The following is a 27377-nucleotide window of genomic DNA, read 5'->3' as shown; positions in this document are numbered from 1 at the left end:
AAGGGTTCCCCTAATCAACAGCCCGACGATTAGGAACTTCTGCACGCGTGATGTCAAAGGTCACAAGCGAACATTGAGCGCTTGATGTACAAGTTGATAAACTTTATGTAGAGTTAGACGTACAATACTTTCTGAGATAAAAATGACAGAAAAAGACGCGGGTTGTGGATAATCCGAGAATTTAATTAGGATTCGATATTTGTAATAAATAGTAAGCGATTAAAGACAACATCGTCTTATATATGCAATGAATTCTCCTCTTGACTCCCAACCCAAGACGTGTGTCGTAAACATGACCTGGTTTGATCGAATTTTAATAGCAGGGCATTCGCAATAACAATGTTTGAGAAGGATTTGAAGCATAATTATGACAAATTAATTAGTTTGAATATGTCTTTGGTCCATATATACCATTAAATCACCCAGTTTGTACGCGGGACCGTCCATAAATTCAAATAGTGAATCATACCATTACCACATAACCCTTCACAATCCCTATAAACAAGGCCACAACTATTTATATACCTTATAGCTGAACAACATATTGAAGATCAATGATATTCGCTTGAGCTAACCAGGATACTAATCATATTTAAGTACTATTCGTGTTTAATAGTTTATTCATTACTTTGTGCACTAGATCTTATCATTCAACTATTTTAACACATTTCTTTATGCCCAACTTAAATGTCTAAATGTGGAAACATTCACGGAAACTCTAAAGAATGAAAACACTTGTATAATGACGTGTCATTATGTTAAAAATAACACATGTTTCGCAATATCCTTTAGATTAGAGAAAGATACCAATTAAAACTTTTAGTCTAATACTAAGAGACAGATTTCTTTATTTCCACAGTTTGTTGTGCTTGTGTGTGGTGTTTCTTGCCACTAGACACGTAATATTCTTAGATTTCCATAACCGAGAGTGGCGTGGATTTTAATTTGTATATTTTATCTTCATTTAGTGATGTTATCTACCACTGGAGAGATTATAAGAATTATTTAAGCAAAAGAGGAGTAACCACTTTATGGAACGGTAGTGAGGTAACTAGTCAGTTAGTAGTAGTAAGGATATGATAACTTCGTGTAAACGATAAAGATTACATTATAAACTTTATCCAAACCTGTAAATAATAATGTAAAATACGTACATAACAACCAGTTTATAACATGGATCAGAGAGTTGAGAACAGTGAAAGTTTGTGATTCTCTAATGTTTATTGTCAACTGATTCCAACTATGCCCGTCTTCATTAGCCCAGGTTAGGAGCAGAACAGTAGGACGTTAAACCCCATTTCATTTCGTTTCATTTCATTTTCCAACTATGCGCAGCGAACTCTTAATCACTTTTGTTTTAGTACGGAAGCTAAATAGGGCCATGTTTTTATTATGGGATCTTAGTGTACTTTTGGGTTTATTATTAGTCAAACATTCAGCGAAATATAATGGAGCGAGATTATTTGGACAGAATTTGATACCGAATCCGAGGGTTTGACAAACAGTCGGCGAACATATTTTAACACCGGCGATTTGGATGAATATTTTGATGTTTCCGTGCCAATTGTAAATTGTCAGTTAGTGTTTTGTGAGTAGAAAAGCAAACTATTTCCACAACCATTCCCGGTTGGTGCAGAAAAGTAGGACGCTAAACCCCATTATTCTATAATCAATTCGAGATATTAGTGACAGGATTGATTGATACAGCACTAGCCCCCCCCCCCCATGTCAGCATAAAATCCACTTATCATTCTGTATTTTTTTTATACATCGTGTTCATTAAATTGAGCTTTTTTGTTGGTTGGGGAGATGTAGCTGATTAGATTAAATTGAATGTTATATTCGGGTTCAAATGTGTACCACAAATCACAGTTGACAAGTTTTTATAGTGTCGTCAATAGCATGTAAATAAGGTCGTTTTTTTTTACAAACTTCTTGTTCGAAGTTAAACTCTGCGCTACCAAATACAGACGACTTTACTCGACATAGCGCGGCAACGGCCAGAAGGGACTCTGGTCATCATGATTCTAAATAGTAAGGGAGCTAGGTTCAGGTTGTTTCGAAAATCACGTACAAAATTTCTACTATGCTAGATGAGTGGACATCGGTGCCCAATACTCTGAACCTTGATTCTTAAGTTGTGGGTCCCCTTCCCATGGGGGTGGGGGGTCCGACAAATTGTCAAAATTTCGAGTTTAATTCGACTTTCGCGTACAACAATGAACTTTCGCATATGTCGACCAACTTCAGATGTCATCAAAACACTACCTAAGAAGACCCCAGACCCTTCCTTCCTCCCTTAAGAACACCCCCTTTACCCCATTGAGAGATAGATTACTTCGACTTCCGCGTACAACATTAATTTTTTCGTTAAACGTTTCACTATTGGTTCACTAGACCATAACACTAACTTAAGAACGCGAAATCCCCTTCTTTCTCAGATAAGAACAACAGAACGGGGAGGCGCATGAGTGAAATGACCAAAAATGACTATTTAATTCGCCTTTTGAGTATAACGATCAACTTTCGTGCATATATCGACCAACCTCAGATGTCATCAAAAACACTGCTTAAGAAGACCCCCAACCTTCCTTCCTCCCTAAAGAACACCCTCTTTACCCCCATGAGAGATAGGTTAATCCGACTTCCGCGTACAACATTAATTTTTTCGATAAACGTTACGCTATTGGTCCACTAGAACATAACACTAACTTAAGAACGCGAAACCTCCTCTATTCCAGATAAGAACGGCAAAACTGGGGCCCATAGTTGAAATGACCAATAATGACGGTCGAGCATGCATCGACCAACCTCAGATGTCATCAAAAACACTGCTTAAGTAGACTCCCACCCCATAAGCGATGTATTAATTTGTATTCCGAGTGCAACATTAATTTTTTCGTTAAAAGTTTCACTATTGGTTTATATTATTCTTTCTATATATATACTCTTCAGAAAAAAAGAAGTAGGGGATATTGAAATGCAAATACCTAAGCAGGTTGTGATATGATAAATAGTCATGGATACTTGACATGAATTGAGAGTATGTTCACAGATGAAGAACTTATCGCCACAACAGAACCACTGAGCTGCACGTGTGACACGCAATAGCGCCATACACGTGGGAGGGGTTCATTTTCAAATTTGACACTTTAAGGAAGGGCTGATGAAAACTGCCGCGTGCTGGTTTATCCTATCCATGTTTGCTTTCCTATCGGTTCTCGCATAAGATTTACTGTTTAGCGTATCTTTGCTTTAGTGTGTTACGTTTAATTTGCAATGAGACGTCTTCAGCATGATGAACGTCTACGTGCTATTGGCATGCTTCAAATGGGTTCTACACAGCGAGCAGTAGCCAACATGCTTAATGTGTCACAGCCTGTGATCAGCAGACTGTGGAACCTGTACAAACAAACACACAATGCTGATGATAGACCTCGTTCAGGTCGTCCTAGAGCCACTACAAAAGCCCAGGATCGATACATTCGTACGCAGGTCCTGCGAAATCGAGGACAAACGGCCAATCAGCTTTCTGTAAACTTGTACCAAGTTACAGGAATTCGAGTTACACCCCAAACGATTAGAAATCGGCTACATGCAGCCCATTTGCGTGCACAACGACCGCGTGTTGTGCCTCCATTAAATCGCCAGTACATGGCAAACATGCGTCAATGGTGTAGGCAGCGTAGAATTTGGGGTAATCGTCGATGGGCGCGTGTAATGTTCTCAGATGAGTCCAGATTTACTCTGGATTTCACCGATAGGCATGCTCGCGTTTGGAGGCGTGTAAATGAACGTCATGCTAACGTTAACGTCAGACAGCATGTCAGATTCGGGCGTGGGTCTGTTATGGTGTGGGGAGGAATCACCATGACTGGCAGAACGGACTTGCATATTGTTCAAGGAAGGGTCACTGGTGTGTACTACCGTGACCACATCCTGGCACCGATAGTTTTGCCCTTTGCTCAACGTGCAGGTCGACGTTTCATCTTTAAAAATGATAATGCCCGAGCCCACCGCGCTCGTGTCGTGAATGACTACCTCCAGCGTCACCATTTATGCCTTGGCCAGCCATGAGTCCTGAACTTTCTCCTATAGAGCATGTCTGGGACATGATCGAGAGACGTGTTCGTCAACGTCAACCAACAACACTGCAAGAATTGGCCGTGACACTGCAAGAGGAGTAGGTCAGATTGCCCCAAATCGTAATTGGACGGTTGATTAGGAGCATGCCACGACGAATTGCTGAATGTCTGAGGATTGGTAGAGCAATTACTCATTATTAAGACAAAAATCAAAAACGTCCATTTTCACTTAGGCAATTGGCCTCTTATTAAAAACAGCAGTGCATTTCCGCAGTTTTGCATTGTTTCTGAATATCCCAAACTTTTAATTCAGAGGTCTAGGGTCGTTTGAATTCATCAATGTCATATTCTCCACAACTACAGTTAATTTGGTAGACACAGCCTTTCGGGAAGGTAGGCTTTGCTGGGGTTGACTTTCCATTAGCATTTACTAACTCCTTAGTTATTGCGCCTTTGAGGAATGTGGTTTCTGTATCTGCTTCTGTTTTAAATTACCTTCCAATTTGGTGGGAGATGTTGCCGCGGATTGGTATTAAGACTCGTATTGGCGGTGTATCATTTTTCTGGTTTATCAAGTTTTGTAAGGTTGGATAATGTGGCGTTGATGAACTTTTAGGTGTTTTCTTCTCATGGCACATTAGTGAGTAGATCGACAACGCCATACAAGAACAATTCATTGGAGTCCTTAATAAAAATATCAATCCGTCTGGAAGATCGTGGATTATGACGAATCTTACAGATTATATTTTGGGGAAACAGAATTGATGTCAGGAGTTTTTAGGGTCATCAACTAAATCAGCTCCCTTCTCCGAGAGCCGCTTTTTAAAACACGTACTAGCCCGTGGACTAATAGTGAAACGTTTAACGAAATAATTAATGTTGTACGCGGAAGTTGAATTAGCTCATCTCTGATGGGGTAAAGGTGGCGTTCTTCAGGGATGAAGGATGGGCCGGGGTTCTACTTAAGCAGAGTTTTTGATGTCATCTGACGTAAGTTTACAGAAATGAAATGAAATGAAATGGAGTTTAACGTCCTACTGTTCTGCTCCTAACCTGGGCTAATGAAGACGGGCATACGCCATACAGTGTGCTATGAGGGAAATTTTGCCCGGACAGCGGCACTACGGCCTACTCTTATATCGAATTCCAACTGTCAAGGGATCTTTTACGTGCACGCCAATGTGTACACGGAACCTCGGTTTTTCGTCCCATCCGAACGACTAGACAGCTTTCCTTGTCAGCCCCTCCGTCCTGCATCACTGACAAGGGAGAACCACGCCGGAAAATCTGGATGAACTTTCTCGGCCAATGCAGGGATCGAACACCCGACCTCCAGGCTAGCGAGCTAGCGTCGTACCCACTTAGCCACGTGATCCCCCGTAAGTTTACATAGACAGGAAGGATGATATTTGTAGGCTGAAGTTGACTAAAAGAGTCAGTTTTGGGCATTACACACTTGACCCCCTCCCTCGCGTTCTTAAGTTAGTGTTATGTTCTAGTGAACCAATAGTGAAACTTTTAACGAAAAATTTAATGTTGTACTCGGAATTCAAATAAATTTCCTCTTTAATGGGGGGTGGGGGTCTTCTTAGTTTTTGATGAGATCTGAGGTTGGTCGACGTATGCACGAAAGCTGTCCTCTGTACGCGGAATTAAACCGTCATTTTGGGTCATTTCACCCATCTGGGATAGAGGGGGTTTGGCGTTCTTAAGTTAGTGTTATGTTCTAGTGGACCAATAGTGAAACCTTAATCGAAAATGTTGTACGCGGAAGCCGAACAACTCATCTCTCAGGAGGGTAAAGGGGGTGTTCGACGTATGCACGAAAGTTGATCGTTGTACTCAAAAGGCGAATTAAATAGTCATTTTTGGTCATTTCACTCATGGACCTCCCCGTTTTGTCGTTCTTATCTGAGATAGAAGGGCATTTAGCGTTCTTAAGTTAGTGTTATGTTCTAGTGAACCAATAGTGGAACTTTTAACAAAAGTACTCGGAAATCGAATTAACCTCTCAGGGAGTAAAGGGGGTGTTGTTAAGGGAGGGAGGAAGGGTCCCGGGTCTTTTTAAGCAGTGTTTTTGAAGACATCTGAAGTTCGTCGACTTAGGCACGAAAGTTGATTGTTGTATGCAAAAAACGTCGAATTAAACTTGAAATGTCGACGTTTTGTCGGACGGCCCTTCCCCCATGGGAAGGAGACCCACAACTTAAGAATCAAGGTTCAGAGTATCGGGCACCGCTGTCCACTCATCTAGCATAGTAGAAATTTTGTCGGACGCCCCCGCCCCCATGAGAAGGGGACCCACAACTAAAGAATCAAGGTTCAGAGTATCGGGCACCGCTGTCCACTCATCTAGCATAGTAGAAATTTTGTTCGCGATTTTCGAAACAACCCGAACCTAGCTCGTTTAAAAAACGACAGGACTCTAAACGGGACTTGGCGACTTCGTAACGCTGTTTGTCGCTGAAAGAGTTAACAGAACAAATTGAAGTATCGCGCGTTTGTTATTGGTACAAAACCCGACACTACCACGTTTCTTTCTGGTCTTAACTGTATTTTATAAATTGTTCGCATCTAATGTAGTACGAGAAGCTTGTATTAAACTATCATGATTTATGCTATGGAAGTTTTTTGGGGAAATCTATAACCAAAAGAAAGGCTATTATTATATTTTGTTTTGAAAGCCCGAAGCAGTCGGAAATACAGGGGCGGATCCAGAGGGGGCGTTTCGGGGGGGGGGGGGTCGACCCCCACCCCCCCTACTCAGCTACATAATTTTTTTGGTAAATCAACACTTTTTATGAGAAAAGTTTCTCGGCCGTGTGCTTTATCCTTTATCGTGAGATGTGAGTTAGGATGGGCACTCAAACCACGAAATAATGATATCACAATTAATGCTTTGCATCCATGAAATTGAATCACAATGTCATTGTATTAATTCATTATAATAAAAATTTACGTCAAACGAGGTGTTGAATTTATCCGTTTAAAAAGCTCAATGTGTGTGTATATACGCCAAAATGACGATAGAGACCATGCGGGAGGGGTGTGTGTGTGAGATACATTGTCTCAGGAACCTGGCAAACCCCCTCCTGCAAAAATTCCTGGATCCGCCCCTGAAATAATACGAGTATTTTCATGAAGGCGATTTGATCAGAGTGTATTAATTGGTTCATTGGTTCAAAAAAGGGTTTTTATATGTTAGAAAAAACTTTGCTTATGAACTTAACATCGACATTAACAAGGCTGATGGGTCTCCAATTAGTTAAACCTGTTTATCTTTATCACCTTTAGGGATGAGTTTGTGTTACGGATAAAGATTCATTTTTTTTCAGCTAATTTGTGATACCATCATAAAGAAACCTATCAAAAGCCAGACTTATAAATTTATTTCACGCATAGTTAATACACCTGACAACTTGAAAACACCCTCCACCCTTTCTTGAAAAGGCTTATATTCGTTAACGGGCAATACTACGTTTCATTTAAGATATAATACAGGTATTTATCTTTAACAATTTGTTTTTCAGATAACATTTTCACAAGGAACTAGAGAAAATATATCAATGAACTCAAGAATGACTTTCTTGCTAAATCCTATACTTTGTTTGGTATCACTGACTGCTATAAATGCCTACAGTTCAGGAGCAGGTCCTGGAGCTTGTTTAGAACTGAAGCCTGCTCATGATAATTTGGATACACAGACATCTACTTCACCATTTGCTGTAATACCATCTAAAACAAACTACACAGCATCAGATAAAATAACAGGTAAATTATTGAATAGCTCTAACTTTATTACCATCCAAAACAACCTACGTACAATCAGATACACAGGTAAATTATTGAATAGCTCTAACTTTAAAACCATCTAAGACAACCTACGTACACTCAGGAAAAATAACAGGCCAATTATTGAATATACAATCTCCATCAGGAAAAATAATAGTTAAATTAGTATATAGCTCGAAATGTATATTATTGAATAGCTCTAAGTGTAAAACCATCTAAAACAACCTACACACCATCAGATAAAATAACAGGTAAATTATTAAATAGCTCTAACTGTAAAACCATCTAAAACAACCTACACACCAACAGATAAAATAACCGGTAAATTATTGAATAGCTCTAACTGTAAAACCATCTAAAACAACCCCACCATCAGAAAAAATAATAGGTAAATTATTGTATAGCTCTCAATGTAAATTATTGAACAGCTCTAACTGTAATAAAATCTAAGACAACCTACACAACCTCAGATAAAATAACAGGCAAATTATTGAATAGTTTTAACTGTATTACTATATCTGAGACAACCATCAGATAAAATAGAAGGTTAATTATTAAATAGCCCTAACTGTAATAACATCAAAGACAGCCTACACGCAGATAAAATAACAACTAAATTATTGTATAGCTCTAAATGTAAATTTTTGAATAAAGGTCCTAAGCATTGAAACGATTATGGTAGTCCCATGTTATTCAAAACAAAAATGGTCGTGAACTATGAATTATTATTTTTATTAACGTTAATGTCTGTGAACGCCATTTGAGGGATCGAGAAATCTCTTGCAAGACAATATCAATCCAAAAATTCGTCAACCTTTGGCATCTTCTGTAGGCGATATTAAGCCAGCGCCACCTGTAATCTTTATAAAGATAACTGATGGGCCTCTTATTAATCGGATTAAATCCAAACTGGGAGATTATATGTATCTACTGTTGATATTTTGATTTCGTTTTGTTAATTAAATGTTTAAAAATTAATTTAATTACGTTTAAAAATAATCTGTTTCATTACCTTTTAGCAAGGATTAACTTTTCAAAATATACAAATGATGTATAGAGACCTTAAGATTCATGTTGTTTATTGATTTGAGTGTGGGGTACTTTTTTGTAAGCCCTGGTTCAGGTGCACCATTTGCATTATGGTAAATCCTTAGCTGGAAAATACTCTGTTTGCTGACTTAATCTTTTGAAGAAAAAAAATCAGTAATAATAAAAGACCTTGGGCCATCACATCAGCTCATACCAAATGCTTCATTTTAATTTTGAACAAATTCAAAAGCGTTTTATATCCTTTAAGCTTCATTTACGTTAACTGGAATTGTTCTTATTTTCAGTTACTCTTGAAGCAAGATGTGGTTATAAATTTATAGGATTTTTAATACAAGCCAGACGAGCAGATAATTCGGCTGATAGAACTGAAGTCTTAGGAACATTTGATATTGCAACTAATACTAAACAACTATGTACTAATGCCGCAGTAAGTATACCTTATATTCCAGAAGCACAAGGCTTGGGGTTGCGCGCGAAACAAAATATAGTCATTTTTGATTTATTCTCCAATATTGGTGCCAGTCATTATCACATATGGGATAGAGGTGGTTAAACACATTCCAAATATAATTTTAACACAGAGATCATTGCTACGATAGCTGAGTAATACAGTTTTCCTGAATCGGAATTATTAGTGAGCAGAAATTCGCCCGTATATCCGTTATCACTCGTCACATCAGTCAGTTATATAGAGAGATGACTCGTGTTTTCCTTTAGCGTTCGTCACTTCCGATTCAGGAAACATGTATTACTCAGCAATCGTAGCAATGATCTCTGTGTTAAAATTATATTTGGAATGTGTTTAACTAGCTCTATCACATATGTGATAATGACTGGCACCAATATTGTCCTTTAACCAAATTTGGTATATGTATGTTGCTTTGGTGGTCAGCAGGGGAATGGTTGAGTGAACTTCCACTATAACTTGTTAGATCTACATGTAGTGTAGGCCATCAAAGTATAAAAAACGAAACGAAATATAGATCTATATTTAATTAGATTGTTTGCAGACCTGCTGCATGATTCTTTTAGGCCCTAAATCATTAATTAAGATATTTTGCAGTTAACCCACGCCAATGCTGCATATAAAACTACATTAGATGTAACATGGAATGCACCTTCTACATCTGGAACTGGACATATTGTTTTTAAGTGAGTCATATCTTAATTTAAGGGTACTTAATGACTGCAGGGACAATTTAGCTCCTGTGGATATATGTCTCATTGCCTGGCAGCCCATCTTTGCTTACCAAAGGCGTTTATTAAGGCAAATTATATCCAAAATATGAAGGTTACGTTGATATGAAAAACTTCTTGTGACAGTCAACATTTTGCAGAAGCAGACGCACAGTAACTAAATTAAAAATTATCATCATTCATTTCTCTTGTTACAAAACTTGATTAACTTAGAGTTGCAAAACCTGGTTCACTTGAAATTCGTATGTAAAGCCTTTTTATTTTACGTCCACATTTCAGTGTGGCCATATTATGTCGTCGCCCTTGTCCGTCCGCAGGTCCATTCGAATGCGATAGAGTCTACTTTTTTAATGGGTCATATAAGCCATCCAATTCTTGATGATGTGTTTTCTACAGTCGGATGAGCTGCAATAATGACATAATAACAACTGTATAGTATATATTTTAACTTTCGAGATATATATGAACGATCTGGCATGTTACACTTTTAACTGTATTGTGTGGTTTCTTTGAGACATTATTCAATTTATTTTTTTAGGGTCACCTTTGTAGAAGTTAAATCTAAATTCTGGCAAGCAGTAACATCTAAAGTTGTTGAGGAAACTGGCCAGCCGGCATTGGATTTAGCCACTGATTCTACTGAGAGTCCCGTCCTAGACAATAGTAACTGTCCAATTGTACCAACAGTATGTATCTTTTCCTTAATGTTTACCATTGAATTATACCTTCTACAAATACATTACCAATATCTATTAGATAATAAATAAATAAATAATATCTATTAAGTACATAAATATATATAATAATATATGATAAATACACAAATAATATAATAGTAAATACATCAATCATTTTTATTAATTAAAGATACATTATGGGAGATAATATAAAGAGATGGCAGTTCTCGCTATAATACTTAAAAACTAGATAGTGTAAAGGTAATTTGCTGAAAATTACAGTCAAATTGATCCACTATGAGCCGAGAAAGAAGCGGGTGAAATTTTTGCATAGTCTCGGTCATCATTACTAAAATCATTATTATAAACAGCATAGTCTCGATTATCCACTTTTTTAAAATTTAATTATCAATGACCGTTAGCGGCATATAGGAATCTAATCCAGCCAACATCGATGGCTAGCCTTGACATCGAGAGTTTATTATGGTGTAGATAAGTTAATTAATGTCTAATTGATAATTTAGATAACATTTCAGGCCTAAAGAAAGACTTGTAATAAGCAGATTTTGCTCTTGCATAATGCATGTTTAATAAGTATTTCTGTACAAGGCAGCTTTTCTTTCTGGTAATTATTTTGAGACTAGAGAATAATAAATTATATTTCTATTGTTATGTGTAAAAAATGGATTCTGCCTGAATGACGAGGCAACACCAGATTTTAAAAAAAAATTCTGATATTCTTGCATGGCCGAATTCCTCTATATTTGGATCAGGGACATTCTAATAGAGAGATCTGTGTCTACAACTCTTACTTGTATAAAATCAGTTGTCCAGCCATACTTACCAAATTTAAGGTATAGAATATCAAATATATAATATTTTCTTTTTATCATTTTTACGATATCTATATATGTTATTAAAGGGTACTATTTTTTTTTTATCGTTTTTACCATATCTATATTATTTTAAAGGGTATTAAATTTGCTCAAAACTCGGAATGTGGAGTTACACGAGGATGTTATTCAGACTGCGGTGCTGATGGCTGTTCTTTTGAAGTATCCTGGAATTTTAATGGAAATAATCCTAATGCTGATTTCACATTGAAATTGAAGGCTTCAACAACTGAAACATTTTCACAGTATATTGCTATTGGATTCTCTGCTGATAACAAAATGGTAAGGCGGGGAGATTGTATACTGAGATCAATAGAATTCAGAAGAATTTCACATAATTGTCTTTCCCAAATCGTACATCCTTCGACTGTTTTTAATTCAATCTGAGCACAAACCCAAAATTCTGGGTTGTGGGGGGAGGGGATATTTTGATCACAAATTCCGGAATTACTTTTCCCTCTACTTTTTGACTTCCAGAAAGTTAAATCTGAATTAGATTTTTAAACGCCAATAGGTTAATGTTGTCGTATACTATCATTATCCCAGCCTGTGTGACCTTCCTTCTTTCCACATTTACTTTTACTTTCCAGAGTTAAGTTGGTAAGTGTTTTTTATACACCCATTGTCCTCATCGATCCAATCACCAGTTCATCGGTCTGTGGATGTCGTAGGTTTAGTTACCTAGCGACCTATCGGTATCAGGTTTTCAGCTATAGCTAGTATTGAAGAATAGGGACTCCCTATTGATATTGTGTGTTGTCCCAAAATTAGTTCAATAGTTTTGACCACTGACGTATATGATTGAGATTACTCATTCTACAGAGTTCAACTCTTTACAAATTTTCATCAAATTTTCAGCCAATGTCGAGTTAGGGACCTGACTTATATAATTGCTGATGAAAGAACATACTAAATGATTGATGTCCAATACCATACTATTTGTCCTCATTTCACAGAGTTCAATTCTTCACAAATTGTCATCACATTTTGATCGTTTTCGTAGAAGAATTACAGAGTTATGGGTCTGAAATGTTGATAGATTTATATTAACATCCTTGTATTTACTCGCAATTCTTTACAGATTTTCACAAAATTTAAGGTGTAGCTTATTTTTTCAAGCAATATGATCTCTATCAATTTGAACATTTTCAAAGGGTAGTTCTAGAGTTAAAGCCCCTGACATACAATTTGGATTGTGATCATTATTCACAGTATGGCGCCCACTTATCCCCAAATCGCTAAATTAATAACATGGAATAATCAGTCCCGGGACTTCACAGCACAGTGGACTCTTATGGCACCCTGATCCTTTCACTTGATTTGATGTCTAAGTAGTTTGTCTTGTCCACAGGTTTGTCTTGTCGGTTTTGTTTTGCGAATAGTGCGGTCCTCCTGCACTTACTATGGGATGAAGTACGTGCGGTGACGCTGCAGTTGGATATATGTTACCTTTCCTGGCAAGCTATATTTTTTTAAAATATGCTTAATTAGTACAAATGAATGTGGTGCTGATGTGTGGTGAGATCTAATACTGTATATTTCAGGGTACTGACAGTGTTACTGAGTGTGTTTATGCTGCTGCTGACAGTTCTGTTGATGTATTTAACTCGTTTAACACAGGAAGATCCAATACCAGGAACAGCCACGTATGTGTTTGATGAATGGTTTTCAGCCCCATCGATTATCCGTCAGTTCCTTGCAAAATATGGGCGTGTCTTACATGACAACCTTAGTATTTTATACCGGCAATCATAACTTTCAGTAGAAATATTTATTTTTACATCATTTGGGGTGGCACTACGAAAATCTTTAGCTAGCCTTTGTTGTTGCTATTTTTAGAGTGCCGACTGTCACTTTTATGCGCCTGCATATTTCAATTTTAGATTTATACACACTGTTTATACAAATGTATGGGAGCCTATAACTACCATTCATAATTTTTACTTTTCGCCTCTTGACAACGCGAAAGTCGAAAAGTAAAAGTAGAAGTTACGACAATATGTGAGGCGACAACACGCTATACAAGCCAAAATCAACTCGAAAATAGGAAATAAAGAAATAACACACAGCGATAATAGCGCCCCTCTTTTTTTCCTAATTTCTTATTTTCTACTTGCATTTTGGCTTGTATACCGTCTTGTCGACTTTCGACTTAGTCATATTTTTGTATTTATTGATGTCAGTAAGAAGGCGCCAACATTTTGTCGTAACATCTACTTTTCGTCTTTTCGACTTTCGTGTTTTGAAGAGGCGAAAAGTAGAAATTATGAATGGTTGTTATAGGCTTCGATACATATGAGACGAAGGAGCGCCACTGGCCTTGATCAGATCGTGTGGCTAATACAGTTGGCTTGTACATTTTCATGCAATTTAATATTTCGAGCGAAACTAAAAATCTTCTATTTAATTTCTATTTGTACATTTTATCATACAGCCAAAAGCAGCAATAACCTCTTTAAGTGGTAAATTGGAAAATAACGTTTTGGAATGTAGTTTTACAAGACAAAAAGATGGTGCAAATGATGTTAATGTTTTTGCTTTGTCAACACCCTATTATATGTTTTTTGCTTCTGGTGAGGCAACTGCTGCTAAAGGTTAGGATGTTTGTTCTGAAGAATTTTTTGATATCCTTATCAAAGTAATTATTTCAAGGTCCTTTAAATCTAGACATAATTATCTAAGTTCCAGATTTATTGTCCATATGAAAGTTGATAATGTATATTGCTGTACTCATAATCGCAATACAGTAGTAAAAGTAGTGCCATTGATTGCTGTACTTACACCATAGAGTACTTTTACCAATAGATTTTCTCAGAAGTTACAGCAATTGTTAATAAAGATCTTCCTCATTGATGTTAAGTATTTTCGCGATAGTTATCGTTCCTGACATTCTTGTAAGTTTTATCCTTCAAATTTCTTGTGAACTTGCTGAGCTTATACAACATCTCATAGACGTGAATCTTAATGAAACGCAGAATGAATCCAGCATCAGTTACTTTCATAAGTATTGCCTCCTATCATTTCTCCTGCCATTGACCTTGCTTCCTTGTTGCCTTTGTCATCAAAACCCTGTAATCTTCCAACGGCTCAAAGATTTTTTTGTTAAACTTCCTGGGATTGTTTGACAAGTCAAAAAGATAACTCTATAGAAGTTCGAGTAATGCATCAATTATATGCCAAATTTTTATTGATTGTATGGTTCGACTGGCCATTAAAACAACAACCCCGAAATTGTTTACGCTAACTTATAGAGCACATAAAATCACCATATAAAATTGGTGTTTACTTAAGTACACTTATTATATACACTTTACACAAACATCTATACTCAAAGTCGGTCAGAGCTTTTGAATTATTTTGTGGTGAATGTTTAGAGATTGTTTTGTTATCTATAGGATGAATCATATTGGAATTCAGATTCACCTATTAATTATCAGTTTTCAGTTACGCTCTTGTTATTAAAACTTTATTTTCTAACATGCTGGAATTATAGGAAAAATTAAACATTAAAATGGGAACATCTTTTAAGAATAGCTTAGACGACTGAGTGTTGGGTGTATATTTCATTGCCTGACAAGCTGTGTTTGATTATTAGATATTTTTTGATATTATATAAAGTCAATTACAATCATATAATGTCTCTTTATGCACAATAATCTCTTGATCCTGACATCTGTGAATCCCAACATAAGAATCTTTCATTTCCAACTATATTGGAATAACAATGCATTATTTTCTTTTTTAAAGCTATCGCCCAACATACGTCTATACCATTAGTGTCTTCTGCAGTTATTGATATGTCTAAAATCGAGATACATTCTTTAGCACAAACTGGTGGTAAGTTTAATATAAAAGTTTACCTATATTTTGAAAAATTCAAAGTTGACACTGAAGCTGGTGTTGGTTGCTTATTTCGTTGTCTGGCACCCTATGTTTGATTATGAGATATTATATAAAATCTATTACAAATATTTCCATATGGATTGTATTATGGTAATGTCTCTTAAACATGCATAATATTTTTTTGATTCTGACTCCTAAGGATCCAAACATAATTATCTTTCGTTTCCAAGTATATTGGAATAAGAATTATTATTTTCTTTATTAAAGCTATCACCCAACATACGACTACAACAGTAGAATCTTACCAACATACGACTACAACAGTAGAATCTTCTGTTGTTACTGATTTGTATAACACCGAGAAACATTCAGCATCCCCCACAACCCGATCTTTAGTACAAGCTCATGGTAAGAAAGTTCTTAAATTTAGTTCTGGGTTATATTCAAGGAACTTTTGAAGTTGTTGGTAACAAGCATCCACCCCTACCCCTCATCATATTATTCCCAATAAAATGAAGATCACCTACTGTTTTTATATTCCAAGTAATACAATCATTTATAGACATACAGAGAATTCAAAGTTTCATTTTCTATACATTATTTTATACAGATTATCATCATTTTTATTTTCAAGGTTCCTTGATGACAATTGCATGGGTAATGGCAGCAAGTATTGGACTGATCATAGCTCGTTATTTCAAACAAGTTTGGCCTAATTCATCATTCCTTGGACAAAATATTTGGTTTCAGGTAACTCTTTTAACTTTGGCGTACAGAGAGCTCAGTTGATGGGTTTCTTCTCTAACTTCTCTACCTGAATTCATTGACTGAAAGGGGATTGGAGCAGATGGAGGTGGGGGGGGGGTCGACTCACTTTATTCTAGATTGGCTACGCTGAATATTTTTATTTATTACCAGGAAATGAAATACCATATTGACTAAATATATTGTTGGCAGTTAAATGCCTGTGTGCCTGTAATTGATCAAACCTGGGTTCCTTTGCATTTTTATACGCCCACATTTTCATGTGGACGCATTATGCCGTCCGTTCTCATTTGTTTGTGGACCCTCTACATGTCATAGCTTGTGGAAGCTCTACACGCTATAGCTTGCGGACCCTCTACAAGTAACAGTTTTAATCATTGTTACACCAATCACGGGTGAGTTCGATTTTGGTGGAAACAGGACCCTAACTTTCGTTAACATTACCCCTACTCATTACGCAGATAGTGGTAAAGCTTGTCATACATATGTTGTTGACCCATTTAAAGGCTACATTGTAGATGAAACTTAATATTTATGTTAACGATCGAAAGATTATGGAGTTTGTGGACTCTCCTCCAGAGGATCCAATTTTTGTTCCAATTCAGATGAAACTGAATAAGTTAAGGATCAAAAGATCTCGGATTAGTTTGATTATGGTGCAACTTCTTGGGTTATCGCCCATGCCTTTTACTCAAAATGTGTTTGTGGACCCTCTATGATGAAGTGGGGGTATTTGCGTATGAAACCATTATTCTCTGCTAGTCCGCCAATCGATAGAGGCTATAGCATTTAACATTTTTTTTTTCAAATTTGACATGAAGCATTCTGGTTATGAGAGATCGAACCCTTTCGATAATCTGCTTTCCGAGACCCTTTGTTCTAGAGTTATGCTCCCCAGCCGTTAACCTGGTGGGTATAGTTTTCAACAGATATATTCAAATTTCGTGTGAAGCACTGAGTTGATTGGAGGAAAAACGCTATCAATATTTAGCGTTCCGCAACCTCCCGTTCCAGAATACACCCCCCTACCCCCCCCCCCTACCCCCCCCCCCCCCCCCAGCTCTCACCCTCTTTGCCGAAAACGCTATCGATATTCAGTGTTCCGCAACCTTCCGTCCCAGCGTACACCCCACCACCGCTCTCACACTCTTTGCCAAATACCTTTAATTGCGATGCGATAGAGGCTAGATATTTTAATGTGATGTGAAGCATTTGGGGTCATGGGAGGATATTCAGCGTTCCGTGACTTTCCGCTCCATAGTTACCTACCTTTTCCCAAAACCAAATCTTGTGAACACGATAGAGGCTACATTTTTTTTTTAGCCGAATTTGTTTTTCATATTCGATGTGACGCATTGTCACGAAAAAAATGATCCCTATCGATTTTTTGTTTCCCGCCCAATGGCGCCAATCTCTGTCAAAATTATGGATTTCAATTAAATTTGGTAGTATGTTGATTAGGTGATCCTTGTCAAGATTAGTAGACAGTTGCCTCGTTGGTGATTATTCAGATTTAAAATACTTTTAAGTATTTTAAACACAATGTACATATTTTATTTCTTTTATTTGAATTTTATTTTAATGTACCTCCTAGAATTTTAGCCTATTTTTTTAAGTTTATGAGTTTTTATGAAAAATATTTTCCAGATTCATCGTACCTGTATGATCGTAGCTCTTGTCGCAACATGTATAGCTTTTATTATTATATTTGCCGATGTCCAGGATTGGACTGAAGTAAGTCATTGTTAATATTTACTTCTTGTCAAGTCCAGTTATTTTCTACATGCGTTTATTGCATGTGAATTTTTCCAATTTTTTAAATTAGGTGTGTTAGGATGAAATTTGTATCATCAATTAATTGGAATATTGTAAAATAAAGAATAAATATTGGGACATATTATTCAGTTACAACAAGAGTGGTATTGAGCCTTAAAGCTCCCGTGTGCATGGTGGACCTATGTTACGCTAGGGTGGAGGTCATAAATTTACCCAACCGTAAAAACGGGTTTCCCGTTTACCTCCTTACAGACCGATTTATTTCGTTATTATTACCCCCCACACACACACACACACGCACCCCCACACACACGCACACACCCACACACCTTCCAGGCGGTAATAATATTGGAATGGGTGACTTTATGCATAATACTTAACTCCGACTTAATGTTATTTATGAAAGAGATTTTCAGTCTTGCATGGGTCTGTTTTGCTTTGTGACAGTAGACAGCAACTGTAAAATTATTCACTGTTAATCTCTCTCTCTCGTAGTAATAACAGATTCTATTTAAAGGGTCATTATATAAGATTAGATAAAGAGCTGACAGTTCTCGCTATATAGTTGAAAAATAGATAAAGAAAGGGGAATATGTTGAAAATTTCAGTCAAATTACTTCACTCTGTGCTGAGTTATCGTCGTTAGAAGAACATTGTAGCCTTGATTGTCATTGCTACCGTTTCTAAGATAATAAACAAAGTCTCGATTATCCATTTTTAAATTAATCATTAAATGGCCGAAACTTTCTAATCTACTTATATCGGAGCTACCCGATGGCATCGAGAGTTGATTATGCTCTTGGTAAGTCAATTAATGTCTAATTAATAATTTATATAACATTTAAGGCCTAAAGAAAGACCTGCCATAGGCATATTCAGCTCTTGCATAATGTCTGTTTAAATAAGTGATCTGTATTTATGAAAGCGACTATATATTTTTTATTTTTTTAAATTTCAGTCCCCAGTTAGAATTGAAAATGCACATCCTTACATAGGCGTACTTGTTACATTTCTATGTATTGTTAACGTAAGTTGAATTTTTATATGCACATGTTCTAATGGTATTTCATATTTCTATGTGTATCAGATGCTAATTGTGTTTCATATTTCAATATGTATTAGTCCATATTTTAATGGTGTTTCATATTTTTATGTGTATCAGTCCATATTCTAAACGCCCCTACGCGCAAGCGAATTATTGAATTAAAATTAAACCATATGTTAGTCCCGAAATGACCTAGTTTGTGTCGAGTGGACGTTAAACCATCTCTCTCTCTCTCTCTCTCTCTCTCTCTCTCTCTCTCTCTCATATTCTAAACGGAATCTCATATTGCTGTCATTTATGTTTATCAGTCCATATTCTAATGAAATCTGATATTTCTGTCATCTATGTCTGTTAGTCCATCTACAGTTTCTTGTGAATACACCTAAATAATTATTATATTTCCTTTATTTTGTTAAAGCTCTACGTTGCTGAGATAAATGGGGTATAAAAGCCATTACTGTATAACAATTTAAAAAGATTTCCAGTTATTTTTGCATTCAATGGCTCCCTTCAGCGACATTGCACTTTTAAAACATATTAGATGTAAAGCGGTCATCAAGTTTTACACAGACAGGAATAGTCAAATCACTGTATCCGAGCGTTTATCCAAATTTGTTCAAAGAGACAAAATGGCCTACTCATTGAACAGCATGCTCTATTATCACACTGGTCTTTATGCTTTGGAGATGTATTGATAACTTTATGCTTTGGAGTTGTATTAATAACTTTGAAGTAGATATCAGTGAATAATTATGCATGAAATATCCATATCCATCATATATATTTATTAATACTATTATGTATTTTATGTATTTTCAGCCAATAATGGCCATATTCCGTCCTCACCCAGGAAGTGACAACCGTGTATATTTCAACTGGGCTCATTGGGCTGTTGGAACTTCTGCATATGTTCTTGGATGTAAGTATACCTATAACTGATTTACAATTTGAAAGAACCAATTAATTCAGCTTTCTACCTTAAAACAGAGAACATCTGTAAAATTGTGTTAGAATGACCAAACTTACATATGCTGTTAGCTACTAGACAATTCACGAGGTAGTTTGTTGGTTGTAATGGTGGTATTTTTAGGTTTTAAATATAATAGGATTCGATGAATATGTGTTATTTTTGACAATAATTGTAGATTCCTCTTTAGTTTTGATAAAGTCTCCAGTAGATAGTTATATTAGTATCTTTAAACACGTGGCTGTATTTATACTCTTCAAAAAAAGTAGGGGATATTCAGAAACAATACAAAACTGCGGAAATGCACTGCTGTTTTTTTAGAGGTAAACAGTGTATGTTATAACAGGCCAATTGCCTACACATGAACATAAACAGTTCATATGGGCGGCTTATCTGATGGCCTCATTTTACTCGCAAAGAGATACACTGTCAAAAGTGAAAATGGACGTTTTTGATTTTTGTCTTAATAATGAGTAATTGCTCCACCAATCCTCAGACGTTCAGCAATTCGTCGTGGCATGCTCCTAATCAACCCTCCAATCACGATTTGGGGCAATCTGACCCACTCCTCATGCAGTGCCACGGCCAATTCTTGTAGTGTTATCAGTTGACGTTGACGTCGATGAACACGTCTCCCGGTCAAATTAAACGGAACACACTAAAGCAAAGATAGGCTAAACAGTAAATCTTATGCAAGAACCGATAGGAATGCAAACATGGAAAGGATAAAATAGCAAGCGGCAGTTTTCATCAACCCTTCCTTGAAGTGTCAATTTTGACAATGAACCCCTCCCACGTTTATGGCGCTATTGCGTGTCGCATGTGCAGCTCAGGGCTTCTGTTGGGGCGATAAGTTCTTCAACTGTGAACGTGAACATACTCTCATCAAAGCATGTCAAGTGTCCATGACTATTTATCATATCACAACCTGCATATGTATTTGCATTTTAATATCCCCTACTTTTTTTGAAGAGTATATAACAGTATCTCGTTATAGAAATCGTGAACGTTTTATAAAAAAACCCATATATTTCTTTTACAGTAATTACAGTGACAATAGGAACGAGAATGTCCAGAGCACAAATAGCAGACAGTGCTGTATGGGTTATGGTTGGATTTATTGTCTGGCAAATGTTGGTGATTCTTTGTTTTGAATTGATTCAACTATTAGCAAGCAAAAAAAGTATGTTTAACCCTTTATCTGTATTAAATAAAAAAACCCAAACTCCCCTTTTTGTATAGTGGCATTTATTGGTTGACCTGATAGTATAATTGTCTTTAGTTAATAGTGTTCACAATATTGTCATTATATTCAATATCTCCTACCTTCCATTCATCTGGATGGGTTGGGGGGCGTGTAAAGCAGTGCTGGAATTACCTTGGCAGACTGAAGTCTAGGATCTCAAGATAGCTTATCAAAATAATCTCAAAAGTTCTTTGGAAGACAATTTTAATCAGAGCTATTTTTCTACAATGATTCTCTGGTTGTATACTATTGATAATATGTTAGAAAGAAGAATATTTGAAACCACTTAAATAAATTTATAAATACCACCTAAACAATACATTCTATAGCATATTGGCAATGTACATATTGCAGGAGCCGTCCCAGGTATAATTTAGTGAATGAAACTCCTTAATTCTGCATTGAAAACTCATAGAAACCCTTTCCTAGTTCAGTGCCTGTGCTACTGTTTGAACTTATGTAGTCCTTGTCGCAGAAATACAAACTTTCAGTTCCAAATAATTTTGGTGATAAATCCTGAAATTTGGTAATATTGTTAACTGCCTGGATAGACATATCCAGGGCTCACACTGGCTTTCAATTTTTTCTGCCAAAATGGATGCGAATTTTTATAACATCACTTTTAGAATCCTTTAAATATCATCTTTTCTTCTCTGAAGACAGTTTCTTCCTTTTTAGAATCCTTAAATGTCATTCATTCTTCTTTGAAGAGTCTCTTTATATTTTATATCTAAACCACTTCAAGAAAATGCTTATCGTCATAGAGTGACATATTTGATTGCGATAGGAAATCATTTGGTCATCTCAATTCGTCAATTCCTTCAGTTAGCAAGCCTTATAGAGTCCAATTACTTCCAAATTCTGTGTTTTTGCTTAAAAAAAAAGAATAAAGAAAATTAATAATATTCATCTTTCACATTCAGTGTTCTTTCTAGGAATGCCAATGATGTCATTTTATGATGAGAAACATTTTCGTGAATTGTTTAAACGAGGCAAGTCTTCAAGTCAATAGCATCCAGTCTTCAACATTGCAAACACGACTTATTGGTCAATTTAAATCAACATTGATGTTGATATGTTATCTATTCACATAATTCACTAAATATTCACTGTGTTTCTCTTTTTGTATGAAAATAATAATCGCCATATTCGTCATTGATTTTTGTCCCCCGCCTTTCGAAGAAAGCAGATGACTATTTAAATGGGTTCGTCTGCCTGTCCGCCCGTCCGTCTGTCTGTCCGTCACACTTTCTGCTTAGGGTAAGCAGAGATAAGCAATTTGATTGCTTGACTGGTTGGTGCTTTGGGACATGATAACTTTAGTTCTAATTAAGTGAGAGTGGTGAAATTTGGTGTATAGTTTTATTACATCAATACATTGACTAAGTTCGATAATGAACATTTTCTGCTCAGGATAAGCAGAGCGATAAGCAAATTGATTGGTCGAGACTTTGGAACACAATAACTCTCATTCAAATTGAGCTAGAATGTTCACACTTGGCGTAGTTGTTTATTAGGTCAATGCCTTGATGGAGTTCGAAGATAAGAATTTTCTGCTTAGTGTAAGCAGAGATAAGCAATTTGATTGGTTGGTGTTTTGGGACACGATAACTTTAGTTCTAGTTAAGTGAGAGTGAGGACACTTGGTGTATAGTTTTATCACATCAATACCTTGACTAATTTCGGTATGAGCATTTTCTGTTCAGAGTAAGCATAGCGATAATCAATTTGATTGGTCGAGACTTGGGAACACAATAACTCTCTTTCTAATTGAGTTAGAATATTGGTGTAGGCGTTCATTAAGTGAATGCCTTGATGGAGTTCAATGATAATCATTGTCTGCTTACTGTAAGCAGAGCTATGCAATCTGATTGGTTGATGCTTTGGGGCACAATAACTTTGGTTATAATTAAGTGAGAATGATGAAACTCCGAGTATAGATGCATTATTACCTTGACTAAGTTCGATGATGAGAATTTTCTGCTTAGGCTAAGGAACGATAAGCAATTTGATTGGTCAAGGCTTTGAAACATAACTCCGCTTTTAATTGAGGTAGAATGTTTAAACTTGATTTAGATGTTCATTAGGTGAATGTCTTGACTGGGTTCAATGATTAGCATTTCGAGCTAAAGCTAAGCAGAGATAAGCAATTTCATTGGTCGATGCTTCGAGACAAGATAACTTTGATTATATGTCATAGAGAATGAGGAAACTTAGTGTATAGTTAATAATCAGTTAGATTGCTTGATACTTTTGAAAAAAATAAATGTGCGATTAATTAATATGTGTCATCTATTTATTTTGGGATTTCGGCGAGGGACATCAGCCTCACTGTTGGCTTGTTTTATCTCTTGTTTTGTTTAATTCAGACATATTCTACTATAAAGTATTCATTGGTTTCTAGTTTGTATTTATGTTTCTTCAATTATCCAATTTCTTTACTACTGTTTCTTACAATTTAACCCCAATTTTCAACTTTGCCAGATCATTAAGTCGCATTATCTCTATTCTGTTGTGTTGTCAGTTCGCACTTTCTGGTGAATCAAAGACATCGTATAATTTGTTTAATTCAGACATATTCTACTATAAAGTATTCATTGGTTTCTAGTTTGTATTTATGTTTCTTCAATTATCCAATTTCTTTACTACTGTTTCTTACAATTTAACCCCAATTTTCAACTTTGCCAGATCATTAAGTCGCATTATCTCTATTCTGTTGTGTTGTCAGTTCGCACTTTCTGGTGAATCAAAGACATCGTATAACCACCGTCCGTCGACATTTCGTACTAAAGTTATGCCCCATTAGCCAGTGTGGAGCATATTGCTTCATGAGATAAGGAAATCTATCGATATTCAGCATCACACAGTCTTCTGTTCCGCAGTTCTTCTCTTTTGCCGAAAACCTTGTAAGTCCAATGTGAAGCATTGGAACAATTAGAGGATGAACCTTATCCATTTTCCCAGTTCTCTGTCTATCTCTTGCAAAATCAGACCGTATCTTGCATGCCAACCACTTGTTAATTTGATTTATTTAACATTTAATTAAGAAAACAAAATCAAAATACCAACGCTAGATAATCTCCACACTCGGGCTAAATCAGATTTTGGTTCATGACAATTAAAGAGTGGCTGTTTTGTTACAGCATTGGTCGACGGAATTTTCAATTCTCCATATCGGTGTAAATACTAAACGGAATTGAACCATTCTTGTACTGGCATTCCTATTATTTTGGAAGGAATTCTATAGCACTAAATTGATCACGCATAAAATCTTTAAGACACATTAATCAAGATTTGGGCAATGATAAACAAAATCAGGTTGTGTTTATGTAGTATGGTTTTTCTAAGTTTTATCAGACATAATATTATTTCAGGATATGTTACAAGTTATGAATTACAAACGAAAGGAGCTCCACAGCAAGCACCTCAAGAACAACCTAAAGCTGAGGTAAGTGTTCCTTACAATTGTTGATTAAAAAGATAGAAATTGGATTGAATGTATCGTACTTACGAGGGTTTAGTTTTTTGTGAACCCCGTATAATTCTATTTTCCACCATTACATGTGCAATTACAGTGACGTGTTGCTTAAGTTATGAATTGCTGCTCTTGATAAGTTTTTAGTGTTTTGTAAATGTTCAAGTAACCGATGTAAGAACCACAAGGCGACAACTTTTATTATTTCCTGTTGTGGGCGTATATTTAGTTTATATTTTAGTTTGTACAATATAATAAGAGTTTGTAAAATATTTATTCTTATAACTAAATTATACCCCAGTTGTTTAAATTCTGCTGCTGCCATAAAAAAAAATTCTCATTTGTTTAATTTATATATATTTTTTTTCAGTCTGGTACTTTGAAGATTGGTTTGTTTTTACTACATGTTGTTGTGGTTGTTGCCTTTACTATTGCTGTTATAGTTTTCATTGCTATGTAACTTACTGGATCTCAACAAAATTGTGCACAAACACTATTATTAGCAAAACTCACAAATCTTAAATAAATAACGGATTTTTCCACTACTATTAAACGCTTTCCAAAATAATAGCACAAATGAGTATGTTTAATACTGATAATATATTTTTTTTTAACCATTTTTAGTTACAAATATTTTTCATTTATCTCTTTGTGATTAGCAATTTGATCATAACTTGATCTTATTTCTACTTTTATAAAAAATCTCAGTTTATTTTATTTATATATTTTCTTATTGTCTTATTATTATAATTAAATACATTCCTACTTCACTCAGAGTGGGTAATATTACTATTTATTTTTATTTTTATTTCTTGTTATAAACAAAAAACCAGTCATTTGTACATGTACATTGTATTTTTTGTTTTATGGAATAGTTTGCATGTAAATAAAACTAGCCCTAGTCAGCATAAGAAATGTGTAATATTTTTGGCTTTGATTTTTTTTGATTCCCGAAATTCCAGCCCAAAAGACTAGTGATAATCTGGGAATGTGGCTCCTCATTATATGAGAAATTCGTGATTGGGTAGTATTCCATATGATGACACGGGGTTCATTCTATCCTCGTCATATCACACTGTATTACATTTTTCTGAAAGCACAACCCTTTCGCGAATGCAAAAAATTAAGCTAATTTATCAAAATTATCTTGAAATGGAGATAGGGGCTCCCTGCTTTTTTTTAGATAGTTCCAAATGAAGTTAAAATATCAAATTATACTGACAGGGCAGTGTAAGGCATTAATGGGATATACTCTAAATCATTTACCTCTATGCGCCTAAATGAGTAAAAATATTGTCTCAGATCTTCTGATTTTATAAAATTCTCTTTTAATCACCCAAACCTAACGCCAAACGTGACCCTCCCCTGCCCAAACTCCTGAACACGCGATGGTGAAAATCATTTGGGTCACATTCTCTGGATTCCTATGCTTCCTGTCAATACCGAACTTCCCTGCATGCAAGGGAAATATTGAAATCGAAACATACTCGCGTAGTCCCAAAAAGACCTAGTTTGTGAGGAGTAAAGGTTACCTTCTAAAACAAGCTTTAGGAATCATCATGTTTCCTTTTTACCATTTACAGTTGAAAGAAGAAATTGGTTCGGAGAATCATTCGCTAAGTCTCGCATATTCCTGTGTGATGTCATTACTACAGACGTTTAATTTTTCGTCAGGGGAAAATGAATTGGCATCTTTTGATTCTTCGACTTGAAAACCTAACGTTGTCATGTATATAGACTTTCTTAATCGTATCGTGCGTATGAGATGAACTCTCTTAAACATGAAGGATATGACCCTTCTCACATGTATAGACGATGACGACGCCTACTCAGACAAAATCTTAACCTAATTTAAACTCTACAATCCCTTTGTAAGTCAGAATAGTTTATCGCCAGTGATCAGCTTTTAATCATGCTATTTGTGAATTGGTGAAAACATAACGGCTTGTTGATACATTCATGGGTTTTACAACCCGTATATCTTCCTTAATTTCGTTCAATTGAACTAAAAAAAATTATATTAGATATCCATCTATCTATCACACATTTATTCTTATCTGGAGACTTTGTAAATAGTCTATCCAAACTTTAATTCTTCCCTGCCGGCCAGTGTAAACTACAGTTCCTCCTGTCGGCATTACGTTGCTTAGTCAAAATTTTAATAATCCATCATTTTGTCAATTTATTATATGAAATTATTTCAATTTTGGATATGATCTGTAGAATATGAATCTATAGTTCGTGTCGGTAATTAGTAGGACCCTCGAACGGCTTTTTAAATCGGATAAAAATTGTGACCTCTAGCGGGACCACAAGCTAAAAACGTGATTTTTCGTACAGGGGCCATTATACAGTACGTTACAGTCCGATGTGCGCCAATATCGAAATGAACTAAGATCGCTGGGTTATAAACATACATGTTTCAAGTTTCATCAAAATCGGATAAAAATTGTGAACTCTAGAAAAAACGTAATTTTGTTCGTACATTCAAGGGCCATAATCTATGGAGTTACGGTCCGATACATGGCAATATCGACAGGAATCGAGATCGGTGGTTTATAAAAAT

General features: G+C 35.9%; 1 protein-coding gene across 1 annotated transcript; it reads left to right on the top strand.

The window, feature by feature from the left end:
* The first annotated feature begins 557 nt into the window (after nt 1–557).
* Nucleotides 558–25601, top strand: LOC126818426 (putative ferric-chelate reductase 1). The gene is made up of 18 exons (XM_050545841.2): nt 558–596; nt 969–1047; nt 7616–7856; nt 9212–9354; nt 9991–10079; nt 10663–10810; nt 11773–11976; nt 13239–13340; nt 14129–14288; nt 15442–15531; nt 15805–15945; nt 16172–16287; nt 17950–18036; nt 19037–19105; nt 19943–20042; nt 21133–21273; nt 24711–24784; nt 25182–25601. Exons 3-18 carry the CDS (start codon nt 7652–7654, stop codon nt 25269–25271), a joined length of 1959 nt encoding a protein of 652 aa, XP_050401798.1. The 5' UTR covers nt 558–596; nt 969–1047; nt 7616–7651; the 3' UTR covers nt 25272–25601.
* The last annotated feature ends 1776 nt before the right edge of the window (nt 25602–27377 follow it).

This window comes from Patella vulgata, chromosome 4 (genome assembly GCF_932274485.2).
Source record: "Patella vulgata chromosome 4, xgPatVulg1.2, whole genome shotgun sequence".
Taxonomy (NCBI): Eukaryota; Metazoa; Mollusca; class Gastropoda; family Patellidae; genus Patella; species Patella vulgata.
Note: the sequence above shows the minus strand (reverse complement) of the source record. Positions and strands in the feature narration are given on the sequence as shown.